Below are 20,370 nucleotides of genomic sequence, written 5' to 3'. Positions count from 1 at the left end.
TCTCAGGGAGTTAACATTAGGTGGTACTTTAATCTCTCAGTATTAAACATCGTATCACATGTTAGAGCCTTGATGAGGTCAATTCACTTGAAGACATCCTGTTCTAACATTTTTTTTGGTTAATTCTCTTGGTGATTTTGTTCAATTGTTGCAGTCATAAAGAAAGAACATGAAGTTTCTTGCTTCTGCAGCTTTTGAATAATCACCGTGAATTTGAAAAATATGCAAGTGAAAAAATGAGTGAGAAGTTCATCTTTTCCAAGCAGCTGAGAGTGCTACACCAATGTGGTGTAATACTGGTACTAGGTTAAAGTGTCTACTACTATGTCACTGTCTGTCTTAGGGTGAAGCGTCCACTACTACTGTTTGTCTTAGGTTGAAGCGTCTACTTCTACTGTTTGTCTTAGGTTGAAGCGTCTACTTCTACAGTTTGTATTAGGTTGAAGCATCTACTTCTACAGTCTGTATTAGGTTGAAGCGTCCACTACTACTGTTTGTCTTAGGTTGAAGCGTCTACTTCTACTGTTTGTCTTAGGTTGAAGTGTCTACTACTACTGTCTGTCTTAGGTTGAAGCATCCACTACTACTGTTTGTCTTAGGTTGAAGCGTCCACTACTACTGTTTGTCTTAGGTTGAAGCGTCTACTACTACTGTTTGTCTTAGGTTGAAGCGTCTACTACTACAGTTTGTCTTAGGTTGAAGCGTCTACTACTATGTCACTGTCTGTCTTAGGGTGAAGCGTCTACTACTACAGTTTGTCTTAGGTTGAAGCGTCTACTACTACTACTGTCTGTCTTAGGTTGAAGCGTCTACTACTACTGTTTGTCTTAGGTTAAAGCGTCTACTACTACTGTTTGTCTTAGGTTGAAGCGTCTACTACTACTGTTTGTCTTAGGTTAAAGCGTCTACTACTACTGTCTGTCTTAGGTTGAAGCGTCTACTTCTACTGTTTGTCTTAGGTTGAAGCGTCTACTTCTACTGTTTGTCTTAGGTTGAAGCGTCTACTACTACTGTTTGTCTTAGGTTAAAGCGTCTACTACTACTGTCTGTCTTAGGTTGAAGCGTCTACTACTACTGTCTGTCTTAGGTTGCAGCTTCTACTACTACTGTTTGTCTTAGGTTGAAGCGTCTACTACTACTACTGTCTGTCTTAGGTTGAAGCGTCTACTACTACTGTCTGTCTTAGGTTGAAGCGTCTACTACTACTACTGTCTGTCTTAGGTTGAAGCGTCTACTACTACTGTCTGTCTTAGGTTGAAGCGTCTACTACTACTACTGTCTGTCTTAGGTTGAAGCGTCTACTACTACTGTTTGTCTTAGGTTGAAGCGTCTACTACTACTGTCTGTCTTAGGTTGAAGCGTCTACTACTACTGTCTGTATTAGGTTGAAGCGTCTACTTCTACTGTTTGTCTTAGGTTGCAGCTTCTACTACTACTGTTTGTCTTAGGTTGAAGCGTCCACTATTACTGTTTGTCTTAGGTTAAAGCGTCTACTACTACTGTCTGTCTTAGGTTGAAGCGTCTACTACTACTGTTTGTCTTAGATTGAAGCATCTAGTACTACGGTACTGTTTGTCTTAGGTTGAAGCGTCTACTACTACTGTTTGTCTTAGATTGAAGCATCTAGTACTACGGTACTCTTTGTCTTAGGTTGAAGCGTCCACTACTACTGTTTGTCTTAGGTTGAAGCATCTACTACTCTTGTTTGTCTTAGGTTGAAGCATCTAGTACCACTGTTTGTCTTAGGTTGAAGCATCTACTACTAATGTTTCTACTTCACAGGAAGCGAATTCAACTTATAATGACGTCTTCATGGAGTACTAATACACTAGTAGCTACATCTTGTTGATTCAATAAGCCATAGTCCAAACATTCTATGACTTGAACTGCTTCAACATGTTGGATGTGTCGTTGCGAAGACCTTTCAAGTACTGCATAAAGCCTACCAAAACGAGAAAAATTGACTAATATTACAATCTAATGTAATCTATGATTTTTATATTAGTGCATTCCATAAAAATATCTTAATGCATTTTACAAAACACAAACACTACAAAAAACAATTCGATAACCAAACAAACTTGAACAAAAGTCATCTCGTAAAGATAGGTCTGAAGACCAGATTTAAAAAACTGAAATGAAGTTACAGACTTGAGGTATTCCACAAGTGTGAAGCACAAAGAAGGGATTTTACATCTTGTTGCAGATCTCGCAAGATATGCAAATATGCCTAGCAACAATGGTTGTCAAATGTGATAGTGGTCAAGCTTTTGATGTTGCCGTTTGCGATGATTTTGAGAACAATAGTGTTGCTAAGCATTTGTCACTTTCAGCTTGACCACCCTCACATGGCTGCTATGGATGCAATCACGTGAGATCTCGTGAGATCTGCCGCAAGACAAGAAAACGGTTTATTGAGAATGCCCTATGACCATAATAAACAGTAATATACCAAGTGGTTGATGTAAATAAATTTTGCTTCTTAAGTTACTGTAAAGCTCTGCATAGAGACATGGAAACACGCATCAAGTATACAAATTGTTAATGTTCACTTACCTGTACCGCCACTACCAACACGTGCGTGATTGGTGAAATTTTCATTGTTGTTCTCTGCATTCCTGTGAGCTTGGATGGTTATATACCTGTAAGATGAAAACATACATTTTTCAGTCATTGCTATCTGATAATCCTAAGAGTACTAAATAGTCTACATCAAGTTACTTTAAATATTTCAAACAACCATCCAGCTGACGCTAAACTTTTGTACGTTTTGTCTTCACTCTTCAAGCGATTCATTATTTTGTTTGAACAAGTCTGTAATTTCATTTCATTACCTCACTGTGGATTATAATAATAATGTTAGTTTTTTGATATAGTGCTTTTCCACACAGTGTTCAAAACACAAATTACAATTATTACCCCTGGCATGGATCTATAGCATGCAATACAATGGCTCACTATACTTCAACTTCCGATGGAAGCATACACTCCATTGCAGCCTTTGCTGCTATATTGTACTTTCCCACACTGTGCTCAAAGCGCTTTATAATTATTATTCTAGGTATGGACCTTTTCGCAGCACAAGATCCCATTATACTTCCACATCTCCCTGTGGAGTATACCATCCATTGCAGTCTCTATACGTACATGGGAGTAAAAACATTCACATTGCAACCTCTATCCCACCAGATCCCCACTCAAACAACCTGAAGATTCCAAGCTAGCCACCATGATGCCACATTACTATGTAATGATTTTCTTATCCATTCGAAAAATTTCTGTGGTGAACTATTATCTTTTTTCATGATCATTTCAGATTTTCTTTTGTAAAAGGCCATTGAATAAGTATAGTGAAATTCAAAACTAACACTTCTCTTTTGAAAAACTTGTATCTCTTTTATATATACCCTAGAAACCAGTATCCCTGAGAGGATTTGACACAGACAGGCTTTGTGAATATTAAAAACATCAATTATGGGAAAAAACACATTGCAGGTATCTAGAATACATTTATTCAAAGTATATCTGCTTTTACAGTCTTCATTGAAACTTAACAAGGTTTTTACTTTTTGTGGCAAAAATTCAGTCAAACTCACTGACTTTAATACTACGCACAATGAAGTACAACAGTGAAATTTGAAAACTAAATTGTTACCTATGTCTTTTAGAAGTGAATAACATTAAGACAAGCAGCCTCGAATGTAGTACACTATCTGCCTATATACACGCCAAACATACTGAACTACAGGCAGCCTCGAATGTAGTACACTAACTGCCTATATACACGCCAAACATACTGAACTACAAGCAGCTGCGAATGTAATACACTAACTATCTACTGACCTACAAGCAAGCTGTATATGATAACTTCTGAAATCTTTGAGAGCACCAACACATCCCATATAAGCTTCTGACAATGCCGAGTCTTGCATGACTTTTACAAATTCTTTGATAGAGGGACCATTAGCAACAGCCTTGATGAAATTTCTATGATCTGGCGGCATGTACTGCTTAAAACGATGAATGATGGCCTCTGTGAAAATAAAACAGTGAATATACATGTACCAGATGATTTATCACTACAGTTTGGTGAAGATTCAAGTTTAGAAAAAAGCACAAAGTTTTGTTACAATTCTGTTTTGGTGAGTCTGTTTCATGGTGTACATGCATGTTTGTTGTGTTGGTTTTTTATTGAGAAGGATGTTAATAGTCACCCGATAATCACAGAAGAAACTCCGAGTAATGACTTATAACATACTTATTCCCTGGATCTGCTACTAATATTGCACTGTTCTCTCCAGTAAGACACTTACATGAATATTTAATTTTTTTCTACACCACCCCATCCCACTCCCAACAACAAATATTACTTACCTTTTGCTTGATCATGTTTAATTCCAAGGGCTTCATCATAAGAATACAAAATGGCTGCCTGTGCTGCACTTCCCCCTGAATGCTATCCACAAGATAAATATCAGAAATAAATAATTGCTTTCAGCTTTAAAAAAAAAACTGTTGTTAAATATAGTTTCTATCTATATATCTAATAATACCCGCTTATCTCCTTATGGATACCACAGTTAGAAACTTGGTTCATTTGCTGTTACAGTCACGCATACATATATTGGCAAAAGTTGACTATGTTTGTACTACAATTGTGTCAATGTATAAATTGCAATAATTAGTTCTTGTACCATAAGCAAGGGTTCTTATTACTTATGAGTAACATTTCACAGTAAAGCCAGCAAACAGACAGTTTGACAAGGTTTGTCAACAAGAAGTGGTCAAACGTTACTCATAAGAAATTAGAACCCTTCGTCATGGTACAAGAACTAACTATTGCTACACCATAGTTATGTTCTTTCATGATAACTTTTATCATTTTATCAAGTTAACTAAATTCTAGTTCCAGGATTTATAAATACTTACTTTGATTGGTTCCTCACTAACTCCTTCATAAATCAAACCATTGTATCCTAATTTTCGGAAAGCTGCATGATCCCACCTAGAAATTTGCAGATGATGTTGTTTCCACATGAAAACTCAAACTATTTTGTTGTGTTTGCACCAGTCCTACTGTTTACACGGTGACAACGAAAATGCACATGAAAATGCAACAGTTTGAAAACAATGCGGAAAGTGCATTGATTTCAAAACAAACCACTTTCTTTTGAAAACAGAGTCCATCTAAATGAGTGAACACGGAGATATTTAAGAACAGAGTTCTGTCAATGGCCGAAAATGCAACAATTCAAAAACACACATATTTGACCTCAGGAAGGTCCCAATCAATGATGTACCTATACATGCAATTGATCATTATGTTTGCACATAAAGCATCCTTTTCGATTTGTTCTATCTTCTGTGTTTCTGTGTAACGGTCAAAAACATTTGTTGGCATATCGTATAAACATGTGTTCACGCATTAAAATGAAAATGCACAGTAGCACTTTTATTTGAAAAATGTCATCATGTAAACACAGCCTAACCGTGACTGTGGATACCATCTCCCACCTATTCACAATAATCTACTGTCAGGTGATTCCACTAGGAGGTCACCTGACCAAACAGTATAACATCATTATGCTGATGACATCTGAGTGATTTGGATGAAAGTTATGTAGTCACGTCAAAAACTAGATTCCAATAACGTAAATTCACTATTACTACAGCCTAAGTTGTTGATAGACAAATATTTCCATGGAAACCAGATTAACCTTCACATTGTCATTGTCACATCCCTTTGATTGACATTTCAAGTCATGTACTAAATACGTTATCACTGTAATCTAATTTACCTTTCATATCTGGAGACATATCAGTCCTCAAAATCACCTTCTAATTTCATCAAAGTTAAAACCTTAGGTATGCAAAGATTTAAGTTAACACAGCAACTGTCTATTATAAATTGCTTACCCTGATAAAAAAATTCTCAAAACGTTGAAGAACACATCTGGACTACTTCTCTCTAGAAAAAAGAAAAGAAAAGACAGGATAAGAAATTTCAAAGGATTTCTTCAAGGTTGCTGAGTAAAAGGTATGTGTAGTATTCAACCTACTGCAGTAGTTAACCATAACTAACTATGGGTAGAAATCAAACCTAGTATTCAAGAATGTAAACAATTTGATGAATACAACACTAAAATGTCTAGGAAACATCTAGTATGTCATCAATGCCAGAAGACAGTTTTAACGTCATCAATGACATACATCACAATTAACATTATTGTAGAATAGTCTGATATAGATTTTATGTTTTGAGCATTTTAGAAACCTTAGTAACAGTATTTGTGGGTGTGGTCTAATCTCCCCTTTCCCCCAATAGGGCAGGCTGATAAGCCCAGACTGATGACGTAATTGCAGTCGAATAGGAAACATTTTCTGACGTTTGTATCTTTAGGGATGTCAGTTTTTCACTTCAGGATAGATAATACATGTACATATATAAATTACCATGCATTCTCCTTAGTGTCATCTTCATCTGTTTCAATGTGGACGTCATCACATTTAGGGATTCTATCATGGTACAAATATCTTGGTCTTTCACTGCCTGTATATACAGAATAATATAGAACAGATAAAAGGAGTTAGGACTTTGCAAATGTATATCTTGGTCTTTCACTGCCTGTACATACAGAATTATATAGAACAAGTCATTGAGAATGACATAGTCCCCGCTATGATTGGGTTTTAAGGAATTATCACTACTCTGATCACGCAACAACACTTGTGAACCTAAATCAAACAGACTTAGTTATGTTGTGTCTGCTTGTTGGACATGGAACATGCCTACAACAATAAAGGATGGGTCGGGTATGGGGGATCGTATCACGACGAAAATGGATATGCACATGTATGTCATAGAACACTGTCCTAATACCAACTTGAGTGAGATCTGTTCAAGCATGTCTGAGTTATGGCTTTGGACATGGAAAATTCGCAAACAAAATGGCTGCCAGGCAGCCATATTGGATCGTATCACGATGAAAATGGATATATGCACATGTATGTCATAGAACACTGTTCTAATACCAACTTTGAATGAGATCTGTTCAAGCATGTCTGAGTTATGGCTTTGGATATGGAAAATTCGCAAACAAAATGGCTGCCAGGCAGCCATATTGGATCGTATCACGATGAAAATGGATATATGCACATGTATGTCATAGAACACTGTCCTAATACCAACTTTGAATGAGATCTGTTCAAGCATGTCTGAGTTATGGCTTTGGATATGGAAAATTCACAAACAAAATGGCTGCTAGGCAGCCACATTGGATCGTATTATGACAACAAATGGATATGCACATGTATGTCATAGAACACTGTCCTAATACCAACTTTGAATGAGATCTCTTCAAGCATGTCTGAGTTATGGCTTTGGACATGGAAAATTCACAAACAAAATGGCTGCTAGGCGGCCAAATTGGATCGTATCATGACAACAAATGGATATGCACATGTATGTCATAGAACACTGTCCTAATACCAACTTTGAATGAGATCTGTTCAAGCATGTCTGAGTTATGGCTTTAGACAGGGAAAATTTACAAACAAAATGGCTGCTAGGCGGTCATATTGGATCGTATCATGAAACAAATTGACGTGCATATGTATGCCATTGTATGTTGCCCCTGTACCAAGTTTGAAAAAAATCGGTCCAGGCATCTCCGAGAAACGGCTGCGGACGGATGGACGGACGGACGGATATATATATATATATGAGATACAGTGAACTAATGATAAAGGACTACATGATTCCATTACAACAGGATTAGAGGTACATGTAGTTGACTAGTAACTAATCAAGGACTTTTTAAGGTTTTCCTAGCAGATATAAACTCTACTTCTTCCATGTGTACTAATTACTACATTCCTGTCTGACTTATCTTACCTGTTGGGCTTTCACTATGTTGACTAAAGCAGGGGCTGTGTCTAGTTCTACTTGTACGGATATCAGGAAAAACCATGCCTCATCAACACCACCTTGTATCTTGATGATAGTGTCCATGTTTCTGTGCAGATACAAATTTCTCAAAATTTAACATAAATGGATTTTAGCAAACTTTTGGACTTTGATGCAAATGTCCATGTTGCAAGTGTAGATATGAGTTTCACAATGTTCTGCATTGCAAATGGATTGCTGGATTTTGATGACAGTGTCCAATATTGCAGTGCAAAAATACATTGCTATGTCCTCATGAACATATTTTCCCAATCCTGACAAAAGTCACATAATACATTTTACGATGAAATTTCTTTCTTTTCGTTCTTATGTATTTTTGAATCAGATTGTGAATTTCCCCTGTTTTTTTTTTTTGATTCCTTATAAAATCCATTTAGTGTGTTTGAAATGTTAAGTTTTCAGTAATACAAATACATGTACCTAGGAAATATATTTGTTCAATGTGTACGGTGAAAAAAGTAGAAGTTTTTAGGCTACATAAAATAAAGATATCATCATGGTGAACATTTAACAAATGATCCTATTTTTCACCAAAGTATTAATACCTTGATTTCACTGTCTACGTCACATATTTGTGAACTTCAATAAAAGCTCTGTCAAAAATTACATGTTTCAGAAATGGCAAATGGTCCAATATCGGTCAATATGAAAGATAGACATTCCTCAAGTAAACTAGACTGGCTCTAGACTCACTCTTTGTAAAGTATGACTTTGTGAAATATTCCACATATTTGCGACAAGACAACCAACCCTTCTCATCTAGATATGGACTTGTTTGAATAGATAAAAGGAAAAACTTTTATTCGTTTTGGTGAGTCTATTAAAGTCACCTGTTTTATTGTACTCAAATTTCAGTTCCTAATCCCAATATGTTGAGTTTAAATAGGCGAAAACACTACAATACTGATGTACAATCACTGAATTGACAGGATTACTGCATACTTTATCTGTATTACATGCATGAACAAATCCTCAGATTTATAAGAATTCCATTGCAAAGAGCTTCACCATTATTTTGGCTTTAACAATGTCAAGAGTATAATAGTTGGGGGGGTCATCTTTATTTGGAATGGCTGTGACAATACTCTACATCTTATGACAATATTGGACTTATAAGTTATTTATACGCTGGGAAAAGTTCTCAACAATTTGACCGATTGTCACTCTTCCTTTATTGCAGCCACAGGGATCAAAGTTTATTTACAATAATGGCTATACATAACAGAGCAATGTTGAACATTTGTTAACACATTAGTTAATTGGCTACTTTGCTCACCATTCCATGCAGTACATCTACGAATGTCACCTTGACGAGACACTGCATAGCTCAAATCAATCACATTCTCAGTCAGTCTAAATAGTGTAGACTTACTTCGTTAAAGTGGCCATATGGATGGCATACAAATTCAACTGGTATCCATGATAAAACATATCACCTCAATTTTCACATATCTGTGGTACCGTTACAAAGTGTTAGGCGAAAAAAGAAATAATTGTGTGTTTCCGATAACATGGCCACAGAGAAAAGGGTGGGTAGGTTGAGATTTTTTTTAATTTTTAAAAATTTTTTTTTATCTTTTAATTGTTTTTATTTTTGACAAATATTGCTTTGACCCAAAACCAAACAAAATGTCAGTCAGAATATCCCTCCTGTGATAGTTTGATGAAATAATATGTACAGACATCGCTGGGGAAAGAAAACAGAAGACATGCATGAAGGACATTGAAGAAGACAAAGAAATTCTTATCTTTTTGTTTTAAATGTCTAAAATATGTTTAGGGTTGGCGACTTAAACTTGTGTCAGTCGGGTTATTGGAAACACATTTATTTCACCACACATAAGCCAGGTTGAACACGTTCAAACGAAAATATGGTTTTTACAACCCAGTTGTTCTACATCATCACAACTCACATCTACATCTCTGGTTCTAAATATCATCTTGTGTTTTCCTTGGCTATGAAGATATATATTGGGGAATAATATCTATTTGTTATACCAACTGTAGTGTTGATATGCTATGTCTTTCACCTGAGATTTTGCAAGCCTTGGGACTTTATCCCTTGCAACTTGATGAGGGTGTTACAATAAAACTTACAAAACTTACTCGAGTTGAAGAGGGCCTGTCGGATCTTTGAGTTTCCAGTTTGCCAGACAAACTGAACAGTGCATACCTACAGCTGCAGGCATGTTCAGTCTCTCTGAAACTCTCCAAAATGGAATGGCTAGGTTCTCTGGAATCCTCTACAAAAAAAACAAAGACAAAATGGTCAACATACCTGTATCATTACTATTAATGAATTCTTTACGCATGAAATCTACCCGATAGTATTGCGATGATACACAGAGAATCTGTCAATTCATGGCAATGATGAATTTCATTGACACAAGCCATACATAAGCACTCCTAAGCCAATTTGACGCACCACTGACACATACAATTTGTAGTGACACATCAAAATTTAGTGTTCCCTTATCTCTTACTATGTGGTGATTCACAAGAAATACCATTTTTTTCCTCATTTGATTCAGAACAACAAAATTTGGCTATCATGAGAGAGCACACTGATTCTAGATGGGTGTTGACATCTCCGAAAATATTAGCACACAATCCATATATATGTACAAGGACAAAACGCCCTTGTTTTCAGATGTCCAGGGTCATCAAACTCAAGGTTGGATAGTTTCTGTATGCTATTACACATTCAGAATAGTTGGTCAACAACCGCAATGCACTGTTTTCAGCACTTTGTGATGTCTTATAAAAGCTTAACTTTTATGTCATTTTATATAGTGTGGTCAATGAATCAATTTTGGCACAATGCCATGTGATCAATCCATTCAGATTTGAAATAGGATTTCACAGTAGATTGATTTATGGTTATACCTGTACATTGAACTGTAAACAACAAACAGATGCCAAATCAGTTACTTGAAAAGAATTCTTTGCAATTTTTTGGAATGGTTTTTGCTAAATTTTTAATGGCAGGAATATGAGATCTTACAAATTAGGACACTGAAAGAGGCATACACTATACAGACCATCAACTACTGAAACTTTTATTTGAACAACAAAAGTTTTATTTATCGTACAATATGAGTGACAGTCATAAAGATAAGAAAACAAGATCTTTCACTTTTGTTCAATTCAGGATGTTGCTTGTGAACATAACAACTACTTATTAAAAATGAAAGCCGTGTAAAACCATGACTTGCAATAATGCCCAGATGATGAGTCAGCAATACTCAGTAACTGCTTGAGAAGATTTGAGGAATTTCACATCTTATAAGTTACAATTAGGTGCCCACACAAGTTTCAAGCCTTTTAATCTGACAGCAAGTACATCCACAGGTGTATGCAACCCTGCACATTCCATCATATACTTGGTTATCATGCACTCAACATCAAGACATGGGCATGTGATATATTAGTTATCACCCAATAATATCAAAACATGGGAATGTGATATATTAGTTATCACCCAATAATATCAAGACATGGGCATTTGACATAATAGTTATCACCCAATAATATCAGACTAGTCAACCTATAAGCTAAGACCAATTAGAATTGGGAATTTATAGTTATTATCACTATTTGACATGTAATTAATGACAATGGAGTTAAATTAACTATTGTTCTGTTGTGCAAAAGGAAATATTGCAAAACAAGCAGACATGAGGCAACTAGTTGCTTGGTGAGTCGCAAGTGCTAACTGTTGCACATGCGTGGACATATAAAAGTTACAGGTCATCGAGGTCAAGTCTTCTAGTGGCAGGACCTTGGAAGAAATGCTATAAAATTGCTACTATTACCAATAAAATGACTGAAAACTTGTAGAGGTATCGATAATAAAACTATATTCAATTTGAAGTTCGTTAAGGGCGATGTTGATCTTTCCAATGTCGCTACTTGCATTCAAGTTAGAAATAAAATGATATTCAGCAGAGATCAAGCATTCATAGACGTTGTATACCAGTGATAGGTGGTATTTGTGGTGATAATCAAAATTATATCAAAAATACTTGCCGAAATAGAATAATTATACTAAAAACATGGCGGCCATAACATTGAACGTCATTTGACATGTGGGTATATGTCAAAGGTTACTGCTTGTGACATGACAAGGTGGTTACATTTGGCAACTCGAGAAGGAACTTGCGACAAGTTGCAGAAAGACTGACATGTCGGTTTCCTTACGATGCATCTAGCGATGTCGCAAGGCCCTGCGACAAATTGCTTAGTGTGTTGCTCGTCGAGTTGCCTCGTGTAACCGGGCCTTAAATCATGCAGAAACAAATACATTAATCTTTTCTCTAGAGTCACATGATCCGATCCAACATGGCACAGACCATGAATTCAAAATGGCAAAGATCATGGTTACGCAAGTAACCATGAAAATGGAACAGCTTAGTTTAACCAATTTCAGTCATGTGCACTAGTACCTGAGCTCACCTATGCAGCTTTGCTGTGTGGGCACTTGCTACAGACCTGTATATATAGGACATAATGGTTATCATATGTGATATCTTTGTTACCAATATGTCTTGATGTTGGACTGTAATTAAAACTGGTACAGTGTCTAGTATTCTTCTTTGTCTCTTCTAACTTTACATGCCAAGTCTGGACATCTCTAGTATAAAGTTGAGTACACTTACGGATGATCGCACAAACTCACACAAGACTAATAAACTAACTTTGTTCGTTTAGGCCAAAACCATCTCCCCTTAAACAAATGTACAAGTGTAACAACTACAATGTTTAAATATGGTATATAACCATTGTGAAGATTGTAGTGGTCAAACAAATACAATTTATACTATATAAAAACATGGTAAACACATTCAAATACTAAACAGAAAACCAGCACTGTATATCACATTACCAGTGACTTACTGTATCAGACATGTCAGTAGTAAATAGAGAACTTTTTATTCTTGAAGGCTTGAAGGTTTCCAAAATATGGTTTAACAGAAGTGCAAAAATGAAGTTCAGCAATCGCATTGGTGTCAGACCCCTCCCTCCTAAACGAATGAAGTTCATTTACTGAGCTTGTGTGACATTGTACGATCATCCCTTAACAATTCTAAGATTTGATGGCTAAACTTACATCAGGTATATCTTGTTCACCTCCCATCCATACATATCCACTAGTCAAACAAGATAGTATCAGATGGGCGAGTCTCAACTGTCGATGTCCTTCTAGCAAAATATGGTCAAGGAGAGGCATCTGTAATGATAAGCATAACCCATATCAGTTAAGATAGCTTTAAAGAAATAAACAGCACAAAATAAGTTTGAATTACTTTCTTGCGTATAATTGCTTGACATTCTTGTGTTACCCTAGTCTAGTTCCTATATGGTATCCTTACCATTTACACCGCCACATGGTTTAGTTAGACACCAAGTTGGCATCCAGACCAGTGTTGCCCTTGGTAGTACTGCAAGATTAGAAGTCGCATAATTTTACAATATTGTATTGCCAAATAAACCTAACTCCATGTAGTGGTAATCATGGCATAAAGGTGGGGACAGTGCACAAAGTATGAAGTTATGACATCTTTGTATCTGTCACTATGATTAAAATTACACTTTCACATTTTATTATCAAATAAACCTAACTCCATATAGTGGTAATCATGGCATAAAGGTGGGGACAGTGCACAAAGTATGAAGTTATGACATCTTTGTATCTGTCACTATGATTAAAATTACACTTTCACCTACAATACAATTTTATTGTCTTTAAGTTTTGAGATGTAGCACGATACATTATTATATGTTTGGCAACTGCATTCCATCTGATCATCTGAAGTTATGAAAACAAAAAAAATTTCTAACAAATACACTTCAAATATTGACACATCACCAAACATATATTACTATATTTCATATATCCTCACTCCTTCACCTGCCAGACTCATCACAACACATCACAAAAAATAATCAAACAAGTGGTACCATGTTGTTGCAGGTATGAACAACATACTCTATATCTGGGTTGCCGCTGTTAGGTTTGAAGGTATGAAAGTATGTAGAGAATGTAAACATGGTTCCATGACATCAAAACTAATATTTCAAATCGTTATCATAATAACAAAAGGGAATTATTGACAATCAACAAGAGTTGTTTACTCATGTACCAGGAAAGGAACAATCATTGCCATATGTTGGAATAAAAAGTACAGCATAAAAGAAAACTTTAATTCTTGATCTATTTAACCAGATGGATTCATTTTGTTTTCTATTCACTAAATGAGAATGAAACCTACAATACAATATTTCCAGTGATGGTTATGCTTCCCGTGTGTGTGCAACTTTTAAAAACACATATGTATTTTCAAAACGTGATACTTTCACTGAGCTTTTCAAATTCTACATGTATCTCAGAGATAATGAAATTAGACAAATGTTCCCTTTTAGGAAGCAGACTCACATTATTTCTAGAAAAGATCACGGCAAAAGATAGTCTTCAAGAAATTCATATTGCGTCATCAATAAATAAGTCTTACCTCATGTATTTTTTCTCGTAGAGTTCCATGGAGAATAAGATCTGTTAGGTCATTGCCAAGTTCATTCCAAATTTGGAAATAAGGTGGAAGTTCTTGCTGTAAAGGAAAGAAAAAAGGTGGTTTACTTACAATGATTGATAATTACTTGCCATCCATGGAATCTTACATTTGCTTGGTTTGTTTGTTTGAGATCTGGATGTACAGCAACAAAAGTAAGTTGAGTGTAAAAAAAATATAGAACCAGATTTAAACTGAATGACTTCCGTAAGGGCAAAGTTTTGAAATTCTCGTTCCTACAGACAATTCTTGGAATACAACAGCTACATGTACAGTAGCTGTTAACCATGGACTACTATATACCAATTGTACGTCGACACGTAGTACAACATCGACGCAATGAAAAGAATGTGTTCTATATGTCAATATCATAGCAGAACTTCATTTTTGCACTTCTAACCAAATTTCGAAACTTTCACGCCTTCAATGATAACAAGTTCTGTATTTACTACAGATATGTTGATAAGTTGATTAAAATTTACTTCTAATTTGATATACAGTGCTGGGTTTCCAGTAGTATTTTAGTGTGTTTATCATCATGTTTTTACATTGCATCGATCTTAGTGCTAGTGGTATGACCACTACAATTTTCATCATGGTTTGTATCATATATAAATTAAATGTGTTGATGTTGCACCTGTGAACCGGTTTTGTTCTAATGGTACGAAGTTGGTGTTTATTGAGCTTTTGAAGTTGTAGGACATATGTGCGATCATCCCTATCCATCGCTTTTTTTTTGCTTTACCAAGGTTGGAAAATCTTCTTGGGTTAGACTTTAAAGATCAATGGCTTGCGGGTACAGGATACTTTGAATGGATTTTCCTATTCGATGTTTGTTGCCACAGGGATAGGATGGGATAAGTACAGTCAACTCAGGACTATCAATATCATTACTTCAGGTCATAACCAACTACGGCTATCATGTCTGGAATGACCTCAACATGATCTTGCCTTGTGTGACCTTTCCCAGACAGATACCCATCATACCAATGTTGTCCTGGAATGTCTGACATCTATCTCCTTGACCAATGAATTGTGGATATACAGTTATACACTATGTAGCAACACATTTGGGAATGCAAACTTATAAATTATCAGATAACAAGATCCAAAAAATTCACAATTACAATTTGTCAGACTTAATAATTACATTATGGTTATATTATATTTGAAAAAGTAACTTAAAAAAGCATAGATGTTCAAAAGTCTATGCTTAAAGTCAGAATATGTATACATGCTCTAGATATGAATTTTTTTGTAAAAGACTTTTTCCACTGGTACAGTATATAGTCTGAAAAATATAAATCAATACTTGGGAGATATGAGGATAGGAGGATTACCTGGTAAGAACACAAGCTAATCCACTCTTAACAATAAACACTTAAAATATAAATCATGTTGCTGTAATGCTATTAATTTGAATTTGTCAATTTTCAAAGTTATGTTCGATCTCTTGAACGTTTGGTTTTGCATTTTAACCCATGCTGCCTTAATTAAGTTTTCAATACTTACACATTTTTTCATTACTCATGAACACATTACCTTTTAACTTTTGATAAACAATTTAATTTTTTTTTCTTTTTAGTGTTTTAGTTCCACACTTTCAGTTTTTTATCCAGCGTTTTATCTTTTCATTTTGAATTTGACATGATTTTGAACTTTTTGTGTTTGCCATGCTTTTATTTCTTTCTTTTTTTTTTTACTATGCTCTATTGTTGTGAAACCTTTGAGCAGACTCAGGATTGTATTATTATTCAAGAAATATTTAATAGATTCTATCATGACTTGCTTACAATTGTAAAATATCTTTTGTTTGCAGTTGAAAAGGGTCTGATGGCAATGGTGATAAATACAGGTATGTATTTTTTCCTTAAATATAGTGCATGAAATATTACATCAAAAATTCATAATTGCTATCATGCATTAGAAAACTCAGATTGGCTTCAAACAAGTAAAAATATAGGGGCTGATAACTGTTTGTATTTTTATCAAAATGAAGTTAGTATATTAATTATGTGTGGGTTTTTAATATACATGTGTACAGCATTTTGTATGTGATGTGATGTGATGTGACGTCACGGCTATCACCTTTGCCATCATGACCCCCTTTCAGTTAACTATAAACAAAAGATTTGCACAATTGTAAGCAAGTCTCCTCATGATAGAATCTATTAAATATTTCTACGGTCTATTTAGGCAAAAAAAAAAAAAATGTTGTTTGCAATAACGCGACTACAGAAAATACGATGGGTAGGTCGGTCAGAATTTTAGTTTAATTCAAATTTTTTAAAAATAACTTTGACCCCAAGATAAGATAATCGTCAATCACAATACTTCTGTGAAAGTTTGATGAGGTGTAAAATAAGTAAATGAAGATAATTATGACAAACATGTTATGCAGACCAGACTGTTAGTCTAAAAGACCTGGATTCTTAATGGAATATGATTTTTTTAAAAAGTGACTGCAGATGAGACAAACGCATAAAGATGCATGCATAAATAGAGGTAAATTGTTACCATTTTATATTTTTGCATGTTAGGGTGGGGGTGGGGCTTAAACAAAGGTTGGTTAGGTTATCGAAAAAACACTTTTTTTTTATTTGGCCTTTATATAATATATTTAAACAGTATGTGGAATCCTATTTAGAATTGTAAAGGTTGGCAGGGACAACCTATTGTTTTCATTGATAAAAATCAGTTGTAGGGAGAGACTTTATGATAAACTGTGGTTGGAACATTGTCTTTTTTTTCAACATACATGTACAATGTACTAGTAGAGATAACAGTATTTCTGTTATTTATTAAGGGCAGTAAGTAGGTAAAATCTACATGAGTTCCCCTGTCATTTTACCAGGCTTCCCTGCCAAAATTATGATATATGTGTACAACATATTGTCAGTTTTACCATATTCTCCCTTTCTGTTACCGAGGCTCCCCAACTTTCGCAAACACACTCGATAACATAGCAAAATCGATGCAAGAAGACAAATGTCAAAAAATAAATCATAAAAAAAAAATATTTGGAAATATTTATGCCTCTCATTACATAAACAAGTTTTAGCATATCCGACTGAGGCTACTGCACTATTGCTAATAACAGGATGTGTGCAGTGTCATGATAAATAGACCCATAATTTTTAATTTTTGCAGTTTTAATCCTCTCAATTACTAGTACCAGTATCCTCTCAAGTTTAGCCTGTATTCAGTCAGGGACATGGATAGTGGACAATTGATATGCATAACAATTACATTGTTTACCTGTCTCAGAACAAAAGCTTAAGTTAAAACCCTCACTTTCACTTTCATGGCTCTATGTACATTGTTGTAGAGGTGTATGGTTCAATCAACAAGACTATTAACATATGCATTGTTACAAACATAATCAGTTCCAGTGGTAACTATGCACAGTGAATGCTCAAGGTAGTGAGGGAACATTGACTTCAAATTCTCAGGATGTTTACCGACACTAACCTGATGTTGAAAGCTACTGGAAACATGTAAATCATACCAAATCTCATCCTTCTTAGTCCCAATAAAAAAACTTGTGGGGTTCCAATTATGCTTAATTTTAGAATGGGTGGGGTTTGGTAGATATTTTATGTTATTTTATCATATATTGTTTTTCATATGCGAGTGTCTAGTTCAGGTTTTTCATTGTTTTCCAAATGGTCTCTGTGTTGTTTATTTCTTCCTATCAGATGTACAGCCATTACAGATTGGAAGAACAGTTTTATTTTGTCTTTTTAAGTTGATGTCAGTTTTCGCATCCACTATTTCTCGTGAGACTTTACAATTTTTTTTTGCGATTATATTATTTTTTTCTCGAATACGTAAAAAAAAATTTAGGATTGGCAGTGAAAAGCTAGGTGGGGTCGGGTAATCGGAACCAGAGTTTTACACTAGACAGTAGAGTTAAATGTAAACTGTGATCAATTTAAATCCTCTCAAGGTGCAACTCTATTAGCCAAACCTTGGCAAGCCTGACATCAGCAATTAAATAAATACTAACATGACAGTACTTTACAATTAATACTTGAAACACAAGAAATAAAAATACACCAAAATCAAATAAAAACGAAACACAGCTTCAATGTAATCACAATATCAGATCTCAGTGATCTCTCGATAAAATGTTCATTTATTCTGACGAATTACTAGTATCACTTGCAACATATCAATTACTAGTATATTGAAAATGAAATGTTTTTCGCTATTTCCTGAAAGTTTACATGTAAATGAAATTACAGTGTCAGTTCATTTTATATTTCCTCCATTCCTAGAAATCGCTGTGATATTATTGATAATTGTTTTGACTGTTTATACCTCAGACCACGGTAGTGAATGGATTGACTGTATTTGACTGGTGCGTGTTTTCATATACGTGTTCGTCACATACGTTCACGATCTCTAAACTTTCTCTTGGAAACTTTCTTGTTAATGTAAAAAATATAGCAGTTGGCTAAATGATTGTATTTTATTTACTTATTTTTGTATGCTTTACCATGCTCGCTAAAGCATGATGTTACGCAATAAAGATTGATTGATTGATTGATTCTATTACGCGGTATACGTACATCTATTCGTAGTAGTACATTATAATTTCGGCGGAACTTCTGTTACGCTTTCTAAAATAACATCGTTTTTAGGCAAGTGTCCACGTTGTTACTTATCGGCCATCAACAACGCAACCTGTGACTACGGTTCCGGTGTCGCGTACACACGTCACGTTTTACGTTACCTTGAAAATCGCTGGCAGTGGTACGTGTAAATAAAAGATGGACACTGGCTTGGATAACTTGTAGCAGAAATAATTTGTAGTGCTATAATTTTGTCCTTGAACTTTGTATTTGCATTGTAACTGTTAGGAAAAAAATCAATCATCAGACATGCGTGTAATGAAAAATATAACGTAATATTAGAGCTAACCATTTAAAAAGTAATTTAAACTTTTACATGTAAACGAATATAAAAACGTTGTAACTTGTAAGTCACTAAGTGGGTTGGTCCATATACCGGTAAAAGCGACACATTCCTAATTAGAAATAGTAATAATAGAATGTTTGCAAAGTCAGGGCCGCACACGAAGATTTGACCATGGAAGTATAACCCCATGTTATACTTCCATGATTCGACTAAGTAAGTACTTGAAAAAAATACATATCGCCAGTCTCGTAAAAAAATGTATACAGAAGAGAAAGACGAGTCGACAGTGGAAATCTCCAACATGCATGCGCACTCAACTTACCAAAGGTGTTTCCAACACAAAACCTAGTTTTTCGGACACGTGGAAATCCCCCAGCCTTGGCACCTCTCTCTCCACTTCAGCAGCCATAGCTGCGGCGAAAGATATACTCCTGTTGCTCCTCTGCCTCTTCTGTCATGTATCTGTGTATCTGGACCTGACGAAACAGGTTCACATGACTAAGACAAAATTATACCGGCCATTGAAAGTGACGTCTGCCTCTATTTATAGTTCAAACATGGTTACGAGAACATCCGGGTCAGCGCTAGAGTCGATGTCCCTTGACGATTCCACTCATTTTGTCTTGCAGGGGACTGTATCGTAAAGATGCTCCGCCTGAGATGAGCTATAATAACTTTTCCTACTAATGAACATACTATATGATTCGACATCACAGGATTCAATGAACTTTAAATAAAAAATTCATAAAAGGTGGTCAAGTATTACAAATTAGAATGCAAAGAAAAAGATTCATTTTGACACACTTTCGCTTTTCAGTCTGTTTGTGTCCATCTTCATAATAGTTGCGTCCAATGCAAGTACAGTCATGTTACTGTCTATCTTCAATATGAAACATTTATAAGTTTTGTGGG

General features: G+C 35.2%; 1 protein-coding gene across 1 annotated transcript; it reads right to left on the bottom strand.

Moving 5' to 3' along the window:
• Positions 1-1,604: 1,604 nt before the first annotated feature.
• Positions 1,605-19,984, bottom strand: LOC144434772 (indoleamine 2,3-dioxygenase 2-like). Its single transcript, XM_078123255.1, has 12 exons — positions 19,781-19,984; positions 14,479-14,574; positions 13,077-13,196; positions 10,073-10,209; positions 7,895-8,015; positions 6,454-6,550; positions 5,917-5,968; positions 4,930-5,005; positions 4,375-4,456; positions 3,844-4,033; positions 2,557-2,642; positions 1,605-1,942 (listed from the first exon to the last, which is right to left on the bottom strand). The coding sequence occupies exons 1-12, from the start codon at positions 19,865-19,867 to the stop codon at positions 1,875-1,877; spliced, it is 1,212 nt and encodes a 403-aa protein (XP_077979381.1). The 5' UTR covers positions 19,868-19,984; the 3' UTR covers positions 1,605-1,874.
• Between the last annotated feature and the right edge of the window lie 386 nt (positions 19,985-20,370).

Source organism: Glandiceps talaboti, chromosome 5 (assembly GCF_964340395.1).
Source record: "Glandiceps talaboti chromosome 5, keGlaTala1.1, whole genome shotgun sequence".
Classification (NCBI taxonomy): domain Eukaryota; kingdom Metazoa; phylum Hemichordata; class Enteropneusta; family Spengelidae; genus Glandiceps; species Glandiceps talaboti.
Note: the sequence above shows the minus strand (reverse complement) of the source record. Positions and strands in the feature narration are given on the sequence as shown.